General features: G+C 36.4%; 2 protein-coding genes across 2 annotated transcripts in view; both read right to left on the bottom strand.

Moving 5' to 3' along the window:
- The window catches only part of LOC142348706 (uncharacterized), a 148440-nt gene extending 137678 nt beyond the window's left edge, over positions 1-10762 (bottom strand). Inside the window, exons 1-6 of the mRNA XM_075400159.1 lie at positions 10508-10762; positions 7910-8045; positions 7720-7832; positions 7230-7327; positions 6270-6386; positions 3558-3772 (exon numbers count right to left, since the gene is read on the bottom strand). Coding sequence (XP_075256274.1) covers positions 3558-3772; positions 6270-6386; positions 7230-7327; positions 7720-7832; positions 7910-8045; positions 10508-10605 — 777 coding nt within the window. The 5' untranslated portion in view covers positions 10606-10762. The remainder of the gene's footprint in view (positions 1-3557; positions 3773-6269; positions 6387-7229; positions 7328-7719; positions 7833-7909; positions 8046-10507) is intronic.
- A 4581-nt stretch (positions 10763-15343) lies between these two features.
- On the bottom strand, positions 15344-19338 carry LOC142348696 (dynactin subunit 1-like). Its single transcript, XM_075400146.1, has one exon. The coding sequence runs from the start codon at positions 19263-19265 to the stop codon at positions 15474-15476; it is 3792 nt and encodes a 1263-aa protein (XP_075256261.1). The 5' UTR covers positions 19266-19338; the 3' UTR covers positions 15344-15473.
- Positions 19339-21086: the final 1748 nt, after the last annotated feature.

Raw genomic sequence — 21086 nt, 5'->3', positions numbered from 1 at the left:
ACCCAAAAAAAAAACATTTGAAAAGGACTCACGGGAACAATGAAATTCGCTCGCTAAGCGAAAAATTTTTCATGCATACAATTCTTGCTCTGTTTAAAAATTACAAAACAACCAATCTCGATGTCCCCTTCTCTCTCTTTTACAACTCGAACAGGAGTAATGGTGATCTTTCTATTTTCTGAGGATGTTTTAGAAGAAGTCAAATGCCGCATAAGAAGTATGCAAAAGCAGGGAAAGAGAAAGGAGAGAAAAAAATTAGAGTTGTTTTTGTTCAAGCATCATACTGAGAACGAGCGAAAAAATTAGGTGTAAAAAAATTTCCGTTTTCTTGTTTAGTGTTTTGATGTTTTTTTCTGAATACAAAATTTTTGCAATAGCTTTTCTTGTTCGTTATTTAATCTGGAGGTGCTATATAAGTTATAAGGTATATTTCTACTAAGAGTTCGCACTTCAAGGTTATGCATGGCCGTTTCTGAAAAAAATTATATAAAATTGTAGTTTTGATACGGTTTTTTGAGGTTTATCTTTTGATTGTTGATTAGCGTTTTTCTGACTGGCATTGGGTTGTTCACTGATCAAATAACCCTTGATTGACTGACAACTATTGAAGGCTGTTTCAACACGACGGTGGGGAATCTTTGGCTGCATTGGGCCCCTACTGCCTGAATGATGTGCAGGGGTGAGGATTGGGGTGCTGATGGGGGTGGGGTGGGTGATCAATTTTTAAGAACCGCCCTTCACACCATAAGTATATATCTCCAAAACAGTTTCCGTGAATCGCATGCTTGGAAACTGGTGAGCTGAAAGGCTCTTTCAGACCCACTAACTCTTAATCCCGATTAAGAGGACAAAAAATCTAATGGGCCAGTTCTAAAATCGTTCAAGCAAAAAAAACGCATAAAAAAGACCAACAGGATTAAAATAATTGCTACAAATTTTGTTTGAGAGCAATTAACAATGATTTTCTAAAAAAAGCGGGTTATGTCATTTTTGATTTTAAAAAATTCTACTATAATTCAACGTTAATGAGGGTTATAGATGATGACTTAGAATTAAAGAGTTCAAGAAAGAGAGAAAGAGTGTGTGAGAGAGAGATAAAACATGACCATGAAAGAGAAGGAAAGAAAACCCAACCGACAGCGAGAGAGAGAGAGAGAGCAAAGAATATTTTTCATGTTGCGATTCGACTCCGCAACTTCTAGGTTTCTAGCCTTGTTAGTAATTTAGTTATTAATCAGAAAAAAACTGAAAAATGCAAAACTCAAACGAAAAGTTTCCAGATTTCGTAGTCGAAAATGCTCAACACCATTTATTGTCTCTGAAATTCTGCAACGAAACCCATCTGCAGGAACTAAAAAGTTTCGTTGGCCAGTAATGATCGTTAAGCTCAGAAAAGGACAAAACATTCAATAATTTTTGTCCTTTTTCCAATTGCAAATTTCAACAATCTAAAATTCGTGATATTAAGGTCTTCAGAACAATTTCACCTTCTCAATACACTATCCAATACCCCTATTTCAGGCGTTAAATAGTTTCACTGGCTCATAAAGATACATAAATTTGGAACATGATAATAATTTTCCGAAAAATTGAAAACATACCCGGCAGATTGCCGGAAAATAGCCGCCGTTGATTCCAATAAGCATGATTGGGATTGAAAGAATAGAAGATATTGAAAAAAAAAGATTTTTGTACAAAAACAATTTTTAAGTCCGATTTATTATGATGGCATTTCGTAGTTGAACATAACGTGGTTCTGTTTCTTAGAGAGAGGCTACAGGGGCTACTATCAATACCAATAAGCATTAGAGATGGTAATTATGACTTATAGGAACGACGTTCAAATAGCGGGCATCTAAAATTGGGCATTATGGGTTTATCCCGTTTCTACTTCTGACTTCAATTTTTTATACTGACTCTGTTCATTTTGAATTGCTTTGCTGAGCAACTGATGTTCAAAATCACTTTTAGCAGAATGAGAGAAGAGAGAAACTAGCCTAGAGAAGTCAAAAATATATCACGCAAAATGTTGAAAAAGCGGCAAAATGAGGTAAAGCGAAACATTTTTTTATTCGACGAAGTAAAAAAAATAGGAGCGCTATAATAGCCGGCTGAGAAGGTGAGGGCGGCTATTAAAAACAAATTAAATTTTTATCAAAAATTGCTAAAACTCCAGTCATTAAAATATTGATAACCATCCCATTAACTCTAAAACTTATTATCTGCAGCACCTTATAATCAGTCCTCGCAGGAGGAGGACCCTGGTGCCAAAAAAAATCAAATTAATTCAAAATTATTGATGAATTTTGCAAAAACTTTTTGAAAAAATTGCGTAAATTCGTGATATTAAAATGTCGCAAAACATTCGATTACAACTAGAAACTATGCACTAAACTAGTATCAAAACCTTAAGAAGGCTCCTTGGCTCTTGAGGCTGGGGAAACCTAAAAGATGACAAAAAATTTCATAAAAAACTTGACAAAAAATTGCACGTTTCATCAAAATTGCAAAAAATTGTGATATTAAAAAGTTGAAAACTATTCCATGGCCAATAAAAATTTTGCAGTAACTTAATATCAAACCCCTAAGGAGCCTTTCTGACCCTTGAGGTTGAAAAAACCTGAATAATGACACTAAGTCTCAAATTAAGTGAAAAAATAGCAAGTTTGTTTCAAAAAAAAGCTAGAATTCGTACTGTTAAAAATTTGAAAAACATTCCATTACATCAGAAACTGTGCGTTAACCTAATATCAAACCCTAGAGAAGGTTCCTTTGCTCTTAAGGCTTGAAAAACCTAAAAATGACAAGATTTTCAAAAAAAATCGAAAAAAAATTGCAAGTTATCAAAAAATTGCTAAAATGTGTGATATTCAAAAGTTGAAAACTACTCCATGGCCAATAAAAAATTTTCACCAATTTTTTATCAAACACCTAAGGAGGTTTTGAGGCCACTGGGGCCGGAAAATCTTGAATAATGACATAAAATGTCAAATAAATGGCATTTTTGTAAAAAAAAAATGCTAAAATTCTGAAAAACCTCCAAAAATGACAAAAACTTTCAAAAAAACTTCAATAAATCTCTTAAAAAAAATCAGTATTAATTTTTGTGTCTTTGTTTGGAGTACCAAAACATATAGCTCTTAAAATGGTCATAAGATGTAAAAAGACCTTTATTAACTTTAACCAACCTCAACTTCAGGCTGGTCCAACAAAGAATTGGAAAAAATGACGAAAAAACACGAAAATGCAACATTTTGGGCTCAAAAACTAAAAACGACCTTTTAACCTTAAACTACGGCCTTTCCAGTAGATTCACCTCACTAAGCATTTGAAGGACTACTAAACGCGGCTAAGGGCCTCTAGTGAAACTTAATGCCCGCTGGGCGCTTCCTGTTTATCCCCTTTTTAAGGATGAAAAGTCAAATGAGTCAGACAAACAGACGAAAAGTCAGTCAAGCAAAAAAAATCGCATAAAAAAAGACCAACAGGACTAATATAATTGCTTCAAACTTCGTTTGTGAGCAATTAGTTATCGAAAAATTTATGTAAAATCAAACCTTTGAAATATGTCCGACACCTTTCTCATCTTTCCTCCATCCAAATTTGTTGTAGAAGATGAAGCTGGGTTTGCCGTCTTCCCGGTTGTGTTGCGCTAACAGATACTTGACCTTTTTGTAAGGCTGGAAGGGGAAGATGTGACCATCAAAAGTCCTCCAGTCAAACATGGTGTCCGATTTGCACGTGCACATCACCCGGTTGTCAAGCAGGCTGGCTGAAGTGACAAATCGCAGTTTGAATGAAAAATATAGATCTGTCCGGTAATAAATGTTTGTATTAGAGAACGAACGAGATTGGAAGATGGTCCACTCAAAGGTCGGTGAACGCGAAAAACAGTAAACATTTTTAGCAAATTTTTATATCTTTAGATTAATTCAGTGTTCAGAGACAAGGAATGAAAGCGAACTCAATTAGCTAAAACTAACAAAACTACAAGATAGTCAACAAGGCAAATGACCCTAACAAAATCTTTAAAAAAATTCTAAAAATAGTGGTGTCAAAATCATCAAATTAAATTACAAATTTTTTTTATAAACCGTACACATAACGCGTCCTAAGCAAGTATAAGTCAAAGTTGTTGCCGAAAACCAATGACAAACAAAGTAACAAAAAAGGCTTGATCAGAATATTGGCAAGAATCGAAATGTTTGAAAATTAGTGGCGTCAGAATCTTTAAGAAAACTTATTTAAAAAAAAATTAATTAAATAAAATAATTTATTTACGTTCTTATGCGCATAACATCATTAAATGTTATATTTCAAAGCATATAATATCTATTCAATCCAATATCAACCAATAAATCTTAATCTTAGGAAGACTGTGACAAAAACAACAAATGAAGGTAAGATTCAAAATCTCACTAAAACTTCCAAAGTACAGTTTTAAAGCACAAATTATTCCAAACCAATGTTTCCGAGCCAATGAAAACATTAGCTACAAACTTAAATCATTGAGAGCATTACAAAATGCCGCATTGGGGTGATAAGGGTCATTTGGTCAATGATTCCTGCAACCATGATAAACAAGATAAGGAGACAAGAAAGCAAAAAAACAAAAGCAAAAGCGTTTCATTAGAAACGCTTTATAACTACTCGGTCTTCGTTCTGTTTTCTTCCTTCGGTGTGACTAAAATCACTATAATTTTTGTGACTTCTCATTGATAAAAACAAAAGACGAAAAAAGTGCGAACAGTTCTTAAAAAAACAGTAGGCAGAAAATAGTCGGACTCCCAAAAACTACCCTATCTATGAGCTAGTACCAAATACAACAACTCATGAACTAATAAAAAACAAACATGAAATCAAATATTGAAAAAAAACTAGCCCTTAGAAACCAACTGAATAAAACAATTAGAAAAAGTCAATTAATAATAATAAATTGTTTTCAAGTAAGTTAGCATTGCTGTACAAACCAGGCCGCACAGAACCGCCACTCACTTGATAGGTCATCAAAAGGTCCGATGGTCCTAGTCAAGTGATGCCAGCAGCAGTACTAACAAACTTTAAAAGACATATTGTCAGATGCTTAAGTTGCAAAAGATTTGAAATTATAAGTTTATAATATTAACGAAATTATTTGTTGTTGATTGCTAATGTAATTGTCTCTAATTACTTCTTTCTTTAATACAATTGCAACTTAAAAAAATTTTCTTTTACGCAATTTAAAGCATTCAAAAGAACAACAAGCATAGACTCGCAAACTTCTCTAATTTTACAAAATAAAAAATTGCTCAAAATTGCCAAAAATTTGTTACAAATTTTCCCGATTTTCTGCGACATTAATCAACTTTTTCTACAAGAATACTGTTTTATGCCAAACAAAACTGTAAAAAAAATGGTAGCTTAATATTCCTCCAAGCAAAAAGTGTATTTTCAATTCCCAAATGTCAAAAAAATTCAAAAAAAATGCCATGATAATTGCAAAGCTGGAAAAAGCTCCAAATTAGGATAAAACTTGCTTGTATTTAGGATAATAAACAGAATTATTACCAAAATTATAAACTGATTAGCTACAAACTTCAAAAAACAATCACACAAGCTTAAAATTAATAACATAGCCAATCCAAACCTCTTAACCGAAAAAACAGCGGTCTTTCAGCTCCACTCTCCGATTTAGTTCTACAGTCAAACAACTATTTAACGTATCATTACCTGCTTCAAATTTACTTGAACAAAATTGCTTTAAAAAGAAACACTTCTTCGAGTCGTAAAAACAGCGCACAATTACAATCCAAATCCGTTGGATAGTATTAAGTACAGCTTATATGATTTTCTTTTCAGTATTATGTGTGAACAAGTTAATCCGTATTTTTACGCTGATTATGGTTATAGACGGTCGTTTTCAACCAGGGAAGAGAAACCAGTACACATATTATATACACACCCCAATTATGGAATGGCGTCATGACATGGTCAAATTTGAGAACGGATACAATAACGTGCGGAAGTACTTGTCGAGCTATGATGATTTTAGAGTAACACCAGAGTGTACGAGTTTTTAGTAATTAATTTCTGGTGGGAACTATTTTGATAGTACATGCTGGTAGTGGTGGTTTAAGTGGCGGTGGGCGGGTGTACAAGCAGGTGTAGCAACAGTGCAGAATCCATATCTATGACCAAGATTACCTTCAAGTAGATATTTAGTCGGAAATATGAGCATAACCGAAGTTAGGATGTACTTTCGACATGCTAACAGTACTGATCAGACTTACTGGTGTACTTTTTGTCGATGAGTCCTTCAGAGACGAGGAATTTCCTGTACTGCTGTTCATTCCACTTTTGACTGCCCAGGCTGCCAGGTAGGGAGTACTCGTCACCTTCACTGTCGTCTGCAGCAAACAAATAAACAAATCAACAAAAGAAAAAAGCAGATAAAATATGCGCGGAAATTGTTTACAAAATATAACTTGACTCGACTTACAATTCAACTCTTAGTTGGAACTTTTGGTATGAGGTATTACGACTATTCGTTTTCAGAAGGGATAGATCTCATCAAAAGAGAATTTTCTAGATGTTTTTCACCAAGCCAAAGGTAGCTTTTATATTTGGGCAAATTTTAATAGAACATGTTCATGACCTCGTTATTTTTCCACGTTTTTCGTATGTAAACACTTGTAAAGCAAAGAAATTAAGTCGTTCTTTCTCTTTTCCTTATAACAACTCCTTTCTTCATAACAACTCCTTCTTGGAGTTCATTGTCATTGACAATTCTCAAGTTTCGTTCACTTTCTAGTTTTTCGTGGCTTGATTTCAGTTTATTTTACTTAATTTGTGCAGGCTTGTTTGAGAGTCAAATTCTAGACTGGATAAAAAACACTTGCTTCCGATAGTTTCTTCGTTTTTCGAATCCAATTCGATAGGTAAGCATCACAAACAACTGATTCAGAGAAATTACCAAACAAATTAGCCCAAAATTTTTAATCAGATTTGATGGCAAAAAAATTCCTTTGCAAAACAATTTTCGCAATTCAGATTTCCGCAAGGATCGGTTAAGTATTTTTGCGCACAGCATAAGAGGTCAATAACCAAAATTCTGCGACGCACTAAAAATGCGCTTAATTTTTTGTGGAGATATAGTGCTTCTCCCTATTACTAATCTGTGAAAATTGTAACACTATAACTCACGACACCTGTAAGTAAATATGAACAAAGAATGTTCTAGAATGTCTTACTCTGATCGCAATTCTCTCCCTTGTACTGATTACAGCACTTGTCAGCAATCGTATCATCTTCTTTCAGCTGTTTCTGTCTCCAGTTGCCTTTAACTTCCCTACAAACACACAAATTGACAATAACAGTAATTAACTAGATAAACAGTCACAACATGAAACCAAAGACAGATCACCTAACACGAATTGAATCAATTCTTGGACCTTTTCCGTTTCTGCCCCCCCCCCCCCCCCCCAATACGTTAGGAGGGGGGAGGGGGCATAAACGGAAAAGATACCAATTCTTTATAAATTTGGGATCTATTCTGCCCCCCCCCCCCCGAACTCTTATAACATTTGGTTAAGCAGTCAACATTTCCAGCACCCAGTGCAGGGTGCAGGAACAAATAGCAGAATTTCTTCAGAAGAGTTATTATGGCAGGCGTTCAGGAATATTCAGGAATAGAGCAAAACAACGGCGAAAAACGATTTTAGAAGAGAGCAACTAACTCACCCCTCGTAGTAGCACATGCGTTTGGTCGGATCATGGCTCACGAGTACGAGTTTTTTGGCATACTTTACAGTGATGTCAAAGTAGAGATTGGGCAGATGTTTCGGGCAGAACACCTACAAAAACATGCAAATTTAAAATACGAATTTCTAGCGAACTAGTGAAGTTTGTTTACTATTTATTCACAGCGTACCTGAGGTCCTTGAGTTTTATTTGCGAAGTAAAGGTCAGTAGTCTTTACTCCACCCAGGAAAGGGAGCATCACGTCAGGCATGTCTTCCATTTGAGCTCTCTCGCAGAAGTGTTTCTCCAACTCGGTTGAGCCCACACTGTAAAGCAAAACAAAAAGAAGCATAACTGGGTACATCATAACTGGTGCTGACCTGGATGCATCAATCATAAATGGAGCGGGTTGCCTGTAGAAGACGCGTGTCAGCATATCGTAAAAAATACCCAAACATTAATTACAATTTCAAGGTTCGAGTTTTTTTGGTGAAAACAAATTAAGTTTATTGAGGAAAAAACCAACTGAACGCAATTTCCAAAACGTTTTTCTTTTGAAAGCAGTTACCAGTAATTCTGATATTTAGAGGTATCTATACGTTTTTAAAAATAAAGTATCTTAGGAAACTTTAATTAAGATCACCTCTTACTATTTTCAAATCATAATTATTGATCCCATTTTTGAGCTACGCGCTTATCATTTCATATCAGTTTGAAAATTATCTTATACACAATAAGAAAAATTTCATCTCAAAATCCTGAGAAAATTTTTGACCTTTTGGGGGAATAAAACGTTGCAAACGAATTTTTGATCTTAAAAGTTAACTATCATGTAGGAGATTGGATCCAATTATTCCGCTCATTTAAATCACCATCATCAAAAAGATTTCTCAAATAACTTAAAATAACTGCAGACAGGGCTCTCTCCTCTACTAAGTGAGTCCTCGTAGATTTTTTGTGGAAGTTTTAAGAATATTTAGTTTCTGTTAAGGTTTGGGCAAATATCGGGTCTTTCCCATTATACCGCCCATTATGGTGTGTTTACTTCGATTGGGTGTACGTGTGTGGGTGTGCGTGGGGGGGACACATTATATGACCACAAATCTTGTGGGTAGCTATCATGGGAAAGACCCATAAACCTATATTGTTATATCACGTTAACAAATGACCGAAACTTTTATTCGCTATTATGAAAGGCATTGTTAAAACACACACGCGCACGTTATAAAAATGCCGAAAGTTTGCAATGCCAGAAGTTAAATTTCCAGAAGTTCCTATATACATAGGAGCTTTTGTATACACGAGAAGCTGACTTCGATGAACTTTCGGCAATTTTAAATGTGCAAGTTGCGTGTTTTAAGCAAGGAAACATGACTGCAGAAGTCGCATCGAAATGCTGTATTAAAACCTCGAACCCCTACGCGGCTCTTGATAAACGCAGAAGTTCCCAGTGAGTTGGAGCAGAGTCACAAAAATTATACTTCAAAATCAAGATTTGCTCAATGACCATGAAAGGATTCATTTCAAACAAGAAATTGCAAATAATTGATTATAAAAAGTATGGTACACGTTTTTATTTTAATTTCAAAATGGTTCGATTTTAATGAATTGATAGGTTGCAAACGTGGGTGGTTAATAATCCATACAAAATGAGAAAAATCTAAAAGTCACAGGTCATCAAAATCAACATGCAAAAAACTTTGAAGCTTGTGCATGCATAATTCTGGGCACGTTATCTCAGGGTACAACTATAATAAAAATTTGAAGCCCATTTTTTTGTTATTTTTACAATAATCCTTCTATCCGTTATCGTTTGTCGATGACTTGAAACTGGCACGACTGCAAATTTCTGCCGACTGCGCAATTTTCATTGATTTAAAAATTATGAAGTTTCCGTTTGTGGATTTTCAAATTTCAAATTTTTCCTACATAAAAGGAATTGCTCGATTGCAAACAAGGGTTGTTGCAAAATTTGGAGCACAGAGGCATCAAATTTGACGTTCAAATATAAATCTAAGGCTGGTGCTTGAATGGTGCGATTGTACTCTTCTGTTTATTCGTTTAGTTATCTTCATCTTATTTTACACTGGATAATGGGGTTAAGATAAGTAAACCAATAAACATAAAACTGACTTAAGTACAATCACCAGACTTAAGAATTATATATGCAAGTTAAAATTGATGCCCTTTGACTCCTTTTTTTAAAACCGGGATTTGCTGCAACCCACGTTTGCTGAACTAGAATTTCCATTTAACAAAATTTCTGTTATATAGAAACAAGATTTATTTTATAGATTTTTGTCCACATCCGCAGTTTCATAACTCTAGTCATAACTAAACTACGCACAAAAAGTTCAAACATGAGTTTTGTTTGCAGTAGAACGTCTAATTTAAAACAGGTTCTAATAATTGAATATTTTTAAAAATTGATTTTTCCAGTTTGAAATTTTTTAACGTGAAATTTTGCGTTTCAAAAGTGCAAAAATGGCCGCAGTCGGAAATGTTTTCTCATTAATTTAATGAAATGTTAACTCAATAAGCATTACCTATAAAAAATTTCATCACATCAGTCCCTACGATAGAACGAACAATTTTAAACTGACATTTTTTGCGCGCTAACTGAAACCACTGTACAATTAATCATTACTTACCATTATTATGCCAAGAATGGCGAATTGATTGTTGCTATTTCAAACCAGCATTCGTTGCTAATATTTCATTTTGGCAACGACGGTAATAAACTTTAAAGCACGCGCGAAGGTCGGAGTTTAATTCACTGCAGACTTACCTTCCAACCAGAAAGCAGAGTGCAATTAGGGGTGCAATAGTATGCCCCCATTGCCGTTGTATGCCTCGATCGCGAGGCCCAAAACTCAACTGCAACATTCTGATTATGTCACAGCCGAAGTTTCTTCAGCTAAATTAGTGTCTGTTGGTAGCAAGCACCAAAGACTTTTCACGTATCAAAGTTTCGGTTTCCCTCAAATTTCACAATTTACCAAAAAAAAAAAATTAAAATTATTTAACAAAATTAACTTTTTTCAACTGTTCAAAGTGAAAACAAGTTTGGAAATGGATCTATTCTGGGATTTAAAATGGTATCACTTAATTAAATTATATTTACTTTTTCGCATTTAATTTAAAATGGTGAAAATTTTGCTTGTCATTGTTTGCTTTAATATACTTGGCATCATTTCATCTTCTGACAAATTATTTATTAGTTCTCTTTATTAACTTCCGTATTCGCCTGGTAATAATGTTCATATTATTTTTAATATCTAGTTGTTTACAATAAACATCCGAGTTATTACATCCGATGTCAGTTTCCAACTTGAAAAGAGCATCAGCTGGAAATATCCAGATTTTAATAAAAACTCGACCAAATGTTGCCAAGAAAGACATTTTGGCACTTGGTATATTTATTTATATTCTGAACTTCTCAAACCAATTGCCGAAAACAAGATCGTTTCATGGGAAAACGTTTTCAAGCAATTTTTTGCAAGAAGCTTCTGGGGGTGTTTCAATATATTACCTTTAAATTAAGGTAAAAAAAGGCCGCGATAGAAATTTAAGTCGAAGTCTGTAATGCTTAGAGGTGCACCTTGATATTCTCCCAGAATATAATGAATTATCTTGAGCAAATTAGAGTACGTGCAGAGCTAAATATTGCTTGAAGAAAGCAAATGCAGGTCTCGGGCAAATTGAGAAGACCACGATATTTTTATCACAAACATTTTATTGTGAGGATATTAACCCTAAACCTAAAATATCTTTAAAATTTTTAGTGCTACATTTTTTGGTATTTTCACCGAGTTTCGTTGCTTCTATTTTTTTACAAATAAACAAATCAAGTACCAAGTCAAGTATCAAATAATTTTCTAAATTAGCTGTTTTCTTAGCTTACTTTTGTGTCTGTTTTTAGAAGAGCAGCTGCAGTGATAAACAAGGTAACAAATACAAAATCAAAGTGGGCGCACTTTAGACACTCTACAACGGTCAAAATAATCAATTGCAGCTATTTTAATGCATCTGACCACAATTGCCTGAACATCTAACTCAAAATTTTGTTCGTAGAATATACGTAGCTAATGATATTGATGTTGACCCAGTACGTTATCCCCGGTCAAAATGTATGTCATTACCTAGCAAATAATAATGTTAACATGGAACGTAGTCTCGGGGGTTGCAAACGATCACCAGCAAGCTTGGAGTAACATCAGGAACACATCCGTGTTATTATCAGCAACTTGTTGTTGCATTTGAGTCCGTTATTGATCCTTTGAAATGGTCTATGATAACCTCAAGTCACCTTACTGTTGAAAGTTATTAAGCCAATGAAGTCAGTCAATAAGATCACGTATTTCAGCTGAAAAATAACTTCTTGAGTGTTACAAATAATGTCAAATACACACACATTCTCTCTCTCTCTCTCTCTCTCTCTCTCTCTCTCTCTCTCTCTCTCTCACTCATCCACACGCACGCACGAGCGCGCACACACACACACAAACAAATACACGCAATCACACACACACACACACACACACACACACACACAAAAACACACACACACACACACACACACACAGATACACGCCACATACCTCACAAGCACGCACGCACATGAGCACACACACACACACGCACGCGCAGACAAACACAGAAAAATAATAAACAGTTAAAATTGTCATGAGGCAAATTGCTCCTTTCAACTTCGCTGCCCTATAAACGAAAAATACGATGTCATTCACTCGAACCTTGATATCACGCCATTTCAGAATTCTGCTTTGTTTTTTGATACCATTTGCTAAAATTAATTGAGTGGTCACTTGCCCAAACATAAACCGACTGACGTCGGATGGATTACTCTCAAACGACAGGCGGGGGTCAGTTCAATTTAGTGAAGAAGCTTAGAAATTTTTCATGGGCGCAAAAATTTCGCCCTTATAGGGGTTCGAATTCTCGACCTTCAAGGATAGCAGTCTGACATCTCAACTACTAAGCTACAACTGCTTTGATCCTCAACCGCCTTTATATTAGCAAACAAATAACGAGAGCACTCTCATTGATATCACTCAAAAATGAAGTGAAGTGTGAAAAAGTCACTCAAGAAGTCAAAGAACGTTCTAGAATAAAACGGCCAAAAACGAAAAATTTGCAAAGAGAAAGACACACGTTTACAATAATTGCCCAACATCGTTAATACCAATCCACAAGAACGATTGTTTGATATTAATAATTTTCCCGAAAAAAACAGTTTTCGAGATCCCAGCTAATTTAATCTCATATCCGAAGTCCTTGTCAACGTAACATTAGACTTTATCGCAATTATTATATATTGAGAAATAGAGAAAAACCAAGAAAAATGAAAACATTAAATCCAGCAAGTTAAAGACAAACACTACTCTGGAAGACTAAAATAAAGAATTTATAAAAGTATAGCCATTATGCCTGAGATGACCTAACAAGTTATGATAAGACATGCAGGTAAGAATGGAATTTGTATGTTGTTGGTTGCAAAATGTAAAAAGTACCTTTTTTCTATATTCCTTACACCATTCCCTAGCTTTATATCTGACTGCACGTTTCCCGTGTTGGCGATATGGGACAAAGAAACTTTACATATAGCGGCTGGGCTTTCTTAATAATGGTAGTATAAAGTCACTGACTTGACTCATTCTCATCATAGCTTTTCTTCGTTTTTTTTTGTTATTTACTGATTTTTAAAAAAATGAGCACTAACGTAAGTACAAACCGAACCGGAATTGTTGTTTGCCAATAGCATTACCATTTTGCAATAAAATTAGTTTCGAGATCTCGTCGCGCTAACATCTGGCATTCGAAGTGCTTGCCAAAACATTTGACTTATGTTATTATATATAATTCCTGAGACAATATAACAAAAATAAATAAATCGGGACCAGTCAAGAGAAAAATACAACTTCTCACAGAGAAAGCACAAAAAACTAGGTTTTCCCTATTCACAAAAACTTTCTGAAACAATTTTGAAAAAATTGCGGAAAAATAGTCAAAACAGAAGTCCGATTGACGATTGCCAAAAAAGTCAAAACGAAATCCGATTTACAACGACTGAAAATTAAGAAGAGACTACAAAACAAGAGTCATATAAAAACCCAATCCTCAATCGCAACTAATTTTGCGCTTATTTTGCTTCGCTTATTACCACAAAAAAATCTTAATACACCAAAATTTCAATGCAATATAGCAAAAAGTAATACAGATCATTAAAAAAGAACCACAGAAAACGGACCCTACCACTCGATCACATCATTTTACTATAAACGAATTTTGACACGTTAAAACGAGAAACAGAAAAACAAGAAATAATTGCTCAGAAGTCATCTAGATTAACAAAGCAAAACGAAAAAGCAACTTCCCAACTTCCGCCGTAAAAGACCAATAGCTTAACCGCTCGGCTCCTAGCTTATCTTACAATCGGTTTTGTTTTAGCAACAAACCCAATTTATGATTGAGATCAATTTAGGTCACACAAAATCAAGAAATGAAGCATCAAAAATTCACTCGAAGAGAAATCGAAAGAATGTAGAACAAAACAATCAAGCAAAATTTTCAATTAAAAAAGAGAAATATAATTGCTCAATATTTAATTAATTGCTTATTTAATTGTTTACTTAATTGCTCAATATTTCCTTCGATGGTATTAACAAGCAATTTGAGTAACCGTTAAAAACTAATACCATTGACATTTCAGAAAATTGACACTTCAATTCAAAAAACGTCAGCAACTTTAAAAACGTTTCATTTGGTTCTTTGGAAATATAAAACAATGTAGTGAATATATGTCATCTAAAGGGCCCGAAGATACAACAAAAGTTTTATGAAGTTACGAAGCTTGTCAGATTTGAATTTTACCAAAGACAAAATACCAATAGTTTTGCTTTAAACTAATTGCAGCGTATGCTATCATTCTCGTCAAAAATACCACAACTCCCCATTGAAAGCCTTAGGACTTTGCAGCTTTACACATTCTGGGCTTTGATTAAATTTTACTAACTTTGCGGCGTAATAAATTAGAAAGCATGAAAAAAATAGCAAACATCAGCGATAATAATGCGCACTTGGTTTAATACCTGCAGTTCAATTCATGGATTATTATTATTTCCTATAAAAATAGGGCTCAAAAACTATGTTTCAATATCAACTTTTATCAAAACGTATAAAAGCGTCTCTCAAAATGTCACGCATCAATTCTCAGTGATATTATTAAATTAAATGGGTACCCATTTACGCGGTGACCTAATTAAAGAAATGGAGTCAACTACACAAACAGCAAAATAGTACTGAAATTTTTAATCATTTGGTTTCCAAAGTGAATTTAATCCTTTCTGGAAATACGAAATTGGTCATGTCCAATCAACATTTGAGACGTCAAATCCTGTTGATTATGGCAATTTTACTCGTTGAAGTTTTTGCAATGGCAAAACCGGTTTTAAATCACAATCTTATTGACTTAAAAACTATCAAGCCTAGCAGAGTTCCTAGTTAAAATATGCTTGCCCAAAACCAATTTGACGCGATACTCACAGACCAAAAAGACAGAATCTTATTCTTCATATTGTTCACTTAACCTTTCGTGGAAAACGACCAATCTTAAATAATTAATTACAAGCTTAATAATTAAAATTAATTTTTTGTGTAACAGAACCCACATACTCTAAAAGCCCAAAATCTAATCTCCGAGTCTATTCATCAACATCCCGTATAAGAATTTGTGATCACTGTGGTCTGAATAAGTTTTTGTGAAGTTCAAAGAACTGTTCTCGACTCAGGAAGACTTTCGTTGACTCCGTCGACGCATCTGATGACTTTTTGGGTAACTCGATTTTCGCAATCAAAGTCGGCTTCAAATTACCTTTAATTCGCTTCAGTTCCTCTCGATCTGCAAAGAGAGAATTCTGTGGGTTCGCTTGGTTCCCGTTCTTCAAAGGATATTCAACAGCTGTGAAATTTCTAACTTTCTCGCTCAGCGTTTCCAGTTTATTCAAAACTTTCAAGTGATGCGTCTTCATTGCAACAAGTTGTTGTGCAGGCGTCAATTTATCGACGGTATGGATTGTTCCCGGTTTTCGTTTCGTAATATCGACAACTCTTGGCGTCACACAGAGTCGATCTAGCTCCGAAACGAGAGCCGACGCTTGTCTGGTCAGGGAACCCAATGTCGTGCTTTTATCTCCTCCATCCAGTTTGACAAACCCGGTCGTACTTTGAAGACCCATAGGTTTCTCAGGAACCCTCAGGGGTCTCAACTTAAGCAATTTCTCTCGCATTTTCTCACCCTTGAGCCTCCAAACTTCTTGTCGGGAGAATTTCAGAGCATTTCTAAGTGATGATAGTTCTTGCATCAACAGTGGTGAGTCCACGACCTTAACCGCCGTTTCTTCTTTAGACGCGGTTGTGCTGGTAGCGTATTTTGACAATCCCCCAACCAATCCTCGCATCGAAAACGTGGCAATCTTGCTTTTCAGTTCTTTGTTACTTGTTTCAAGCTCTTTGATCTCTTGATCCAGGCCATTCAGCGTAATTTCATGTGTCCTTTTACAGTCGTCCAATTCTTGTTTAGACTTTTCAACTTCGTCACGCAAAACCCGCATTTTTTCTTCCATGGCTTTGGGAACTGTTTTCGATTTCTGCTCGATCAGCTCAATTTTCACGTTCATACTTGAAAGTTCTTCCTCCTTTTGTCGAAGTTTCAGTTTCACTTCCTTCAGCTCTGAAGCCTTAATGTCTGCATCTTCCGCGGTTCGAGTCTGGTTCGCCAACTCAGTTTTTGTTTGCTCGGCGTGTGCGTAAATTGGTTGCTGGCATTGAACAACATCAACTTCTTCAAATTCTCCGAGCTCGACAAGCTGAGCAATGTTTTCTGTGTACTTCTGGACTTTGACTGGAACAGGTTTCAAAGTCACGTAAGATTTGTTTGCGTCAGAGAAACACTGGTCGCGTAATTCTGACAACCGTTCTCCAGAAAGGAACTCGCCTTCATTGAGAACCGAGGCGGCTATTTCAGTTTCTCGACTCAATTCATAGAATACGTGAGCATAGGGTCTAATCATGTCAACGTATTCGCGAATTTCTTTAATATGTTCTGATTGTATAGCGAGGGTGTGCTCTTCGCCATTTGGGAATAATCGTTTGATCTTTCGTGTCGATCGCTTGATTTCTTGACTAACTTGAACTTGTTCCTTCAAGTAAATCAGGAAATCGTCAAATTCCAGATTCGGATTCAAGTGAGACGATATTTTGTCACAGCTTAAGTTAATGACTTGAGCACATTCTTGTAACACAGCCAGATATGCCAGAAAATCTTCCGGAAGATTAGTTTTTTCACCCATGAAAACAGCTTTCAACAGCTGATCGAAGAAATTTTGCGCTCTGCCAACGCTGTCCAGCCTGCACGTGTAATCGAGTTGGTCTTTTTTGAACAGATTGATCAACGCATCGATTGCTTTTTCGTGTACTAACATTTCTGGGTAGACAGAACCCACACGCAGAAACTTCTCAACCGAACAGGAGTTGAGAATATACGAGACTTGATCAACTACAACTCGTAAATTCAATAACTGCACTGCAATATTAATGGCAAACGCCGGACTCTCAGATGGATCCGAGGATGCCTTTCCTGATTCGGGGGCGTCACTCGAGGCTCCATTCTTTTGTTTCACATACTTGACAAGCAAATTGATTTTTTCAGAGAATCTGGGGAGAAGTACGGAGGCTCTGATACAATCTAAATCTCCTGTAGGTCTTGAGAACGCATCGGGTAAGTAAGTGAGAACATAACTCAAATTGTCATCAAATGCCTTGTTCTCCAAATCTTTCAATTCACATTCTAAAGACTTGAGCAGCAATTGGGCCGCTTGCTTTGATTTCTGTTCCGAGTTCACACTTGATTGTGGAACGGTTACAGGCTGCGAAAATGACAATGTGGATCCAACCTGCAGATCCTCAGATTCCTTTCTCAAGTCAGCAACAGATGAGCTCAGAGAATCAATTTGCTGTGCGCTTTTTAGACCTTCAATCTCCTCTTTTAGTTGTTGAACCAGATTTCGGAATTTCAAAATTGTATTTTCTCTGTCATTTACAACTGCACTTAAGTGTTCAGCTCGGGTTCCGAGCGCTCGAAGTTCCGATTCTTTCATATCAATATCCTCTCTCAATGCGGCTTCGGTTTGCTTAAAATTTTCCTCAATTTCGTTATTCATATCCATCAATTCCTCCAATTCAGCGATCGTTTCCTCTTGCTGTCCGCATTTATCTTCAAGTTCGAGATTCTTAGCAGTCAACATTTCTATCATCTTCTCAGATCCGAAAGCTGCATCGACCGACTCTCTCAAATTATTCATTTCCTCCTCTGTCGACTTCTTTTCAGCCGCTAACTTATCTTTCTCAGCGCTCATGCTAGTAACAACAGCATCAAGACGTTTATTCTCTTTCTCTAACGAGTCTTTAACAGCGTTTTGCTCGGCCATTAATTCACGAAGTCTTAACAAAGCCTCTTTTTGACGAGTATTCTGCGCCTCCAGTTGTTTGTATTCATAGTCCGAAGCAACACCTTCAGTGCCCTTTGTTTTAATTTCATCTTTGATTACCTTCAAATCTGACTCGAGCTCATTAACCCTAAGAATTAGTGTTTCGTTTTCATATTTTAAGGTGTCGCATTTTTCTTCTGCCATTTCTTTGTCCAAAGTCAGCATTTCCAAAGTATCGCCAACATCCTGGTATTCTTCTACTTTAGCGTTATAACTTGACTCAGCTTCCTCGGCTTTCTTCTGTGCCGCTTGTAGTTCTTTCTGCAGTTCAGAAAGCTTTGTTTTGTATTCCGGAATCATACTCGCCTGCATTTTCAGCGTCCCATAGTCTTTCAATTTATCCCGATCTTCGGCACGCTTTACCTTGATTGTGTTCAATTTTTCCGTTAAATCTTGAATCTCCACCCGCAAACTTTCATTTTCGACCACCAAAGCAGCGTCCGTTGTGGCATTTCCCGCCGGGGAAAGGTCGGGAGTGATCACTACTACAGGTTCTGGTGGCAAGTCAGCAACCTCTTGTTTCTTAACAGGCTCTACAGTGGGCTTCGGTGTCTTCTCCTCTTTGGCGGAAGCAGACGATTTTGCGTCTCCAGCATCCGAAGCTAACGAAACCTGGCTTGTAGACTTCGCAAGAGAACTGCTGCTTCCCGAACCCGCTGCTCTAGGAGGCTTCAATCCCGATGACTTCGAAGCACTTGTTGGCTTCGCCAACTTCGATGTCGCTTTTGCGGGTGTACTAGTTGGAGCTTCCTCCAGAAGTGATAATTGATTTGGTCGAACAAATATACCATAATTATCTTGACACGAGAAGTAAGTCTTTCCTTGCACAGTTCCGTTATTTTTGCCATTCGGTTGGTCCAACACAACTCCAATCCATTTGCCACTTGCGAAACTTGTGAGACCACTGAAAGCCACGACACCTCTCAGATCCTTCCCGACTACTTCCACTTTTGTCCCAACCCTAAAATCGTCGCCGGGCATTTTGTCGAGCTGATAAGAATTTTAATTCATCTCCATTTCTTTCTAAAAAGTCACTTGAGAAGCCAAAGAATGTTGTAGAAAACGCAAAACATAACCGACTAACGTCGGGTGAATTGCTCTCAAATGACCGGCGATCGGTTGGCTTCGTCAGTAGCTAGCCACGGGGGGGGGCAAAGACACGTTTACATTAATTGCTTCAAACTTCAATCAAGAGCAATTTAAAATAACAGAGTAGCTAAAAATTGAAGTTTTATAAATAAATAAAAGGGGCAAATATGATCCACCAAATGGACGGAGCAGTAAATCATCACTGTAAAACATCACAGCAGCAAATTTACCGCAAAAACAGTATTTTAAACTTACAGCCACTTAAAATGCTCTAGGAGCAGCGTCAAAAGGTTGAAACATTACTATACTAGTAAGGTGGCTAGCTTTCTTTCCCGCAGAGCAACAATAGTAATCTCAATTTTTAAACTCTTTATTATGATTCATTTCATATATGCCAGATAAAAATCTTTCTCAGGTGTATGGCACTTCGGATTTACTGGAATCTAGCTTAGCAGTTTTTCCTTAAAAAAACAAGTCCTGATTTTGAAACTTCAATTCTCTGGCTTTTTTCAAGTATTATTATTAGACTATTTTACAGTATTTTACAGATTATCCAATCAAATAAAAGATTAATTCAAATTCCCAAAGCATTAGGAATAAAAACAAAATTTCCAGATTAATCCAATAATTTTTGTCATCGCAAGGGGATCGCCTTGTGTCGCCTTCCTGAGACAGAATTGTCGTCTCACCGATGTAGAGATGAGAGGGGTTGCCATAGGAATTCTGCAAGGCAACATGCATAAGATGGGCCTAAGGCTTCAACGTTCTCTAATGCTGTTCGTCCATTGAGCTCGTTTAATGCGTTTTTGGCATCAATTAGTAGAATTGCTTCGTTTTCGGGATCATAACTTTGGCGAAGCGAATGTATGGCATGTTCTATGCCGCATTTCTGGCCCAGACACAGCTGCACGTTTCCACTGAGAGATGTTAGATCTTGCCTGATGCGAACGACGATTATGCGTCCGGTGATGCGACCCATTTCTTCAACAATACCAATAGGTCTCACACCTGGACATTTATCCAGAGCCACTAGTCGTCAACCATTGTATGCAATCAAATCGTCCGGTGGTATTATGGACGTGGCCAGCCTCTTAGAAAACTTGGAAACAAGATTGCACAGGTTCGTGGAGGTTTGTCCGAAAGCAGAAAGTAGTCATGTATGCAAGTCATCGGCATCGAGTATACCAGTCATCGGCATCGAGACTTGAAGGCCCGGCACAATTAGTCTTCATTGCATGATTTCGGACGAGCCTGGCACTGATAATCCAATAAAAATTTTGTTTATAAATATACAAAATTAAAACGGTACACTTAGAAAGCGTATCATGACTGTTGCGCCTCTTTCTTTGGAGAACCATATCGCTATCGATTGGTTTAATTTCTGGTAATTCATTCCTGCAAGATCAAAGCAATAATTGCTAGAAGCCTCAGGTGACTTTCATTTTTTGTGCCTGTTTAAGTCTATTTTTCGCCTTTTCAATTGCTTTCTTGCAATTTTTAGATGAGTGACAAAATTGATCCGGCTTCCATGGGTGTGTTCACTGTTGTGTTGTACTTCGGACCACGGCTGTCTTTCATTTGATTGGATCAAAATCTAGCTCAATTGACCATCATTAATAATTATGTTGTTCTTTAACAATTCGTATTGAGGAAGGAGACGCAAATTTTGATGGTCGTCAACTGATACAAGCAGTTTCGCTGCTGTTTGATTTC

Source organism: Convolutriloba macropyga, chromosome 10 (genome assembly GCF_964194025.1).
Source record: "Convolutriloba macropyga chromosome 10, txConMacr16.3, whole genome shotgun sequence".
In the NCBI taxonomy this organism is placed as follows: domain Eukaryota; kingdom Metazoa; phylum Xenacoelomorpha; order Acoela; family Convolutidae; genus Convolutriloba; species Convolutriloba macropyga.
This window is presented reverse-complemented; position numbering and strand designations above follow the sequence as displayed.

Coding starts and splice junctions, on each gene's coding strand:
- LOC142348696 (XM_075400146.1), bottom strand. CDS start 19,265: ATGCCCGGCGACGATTTTAGGGTTGGGACAAAAGTGGAAGTAGTCGGG.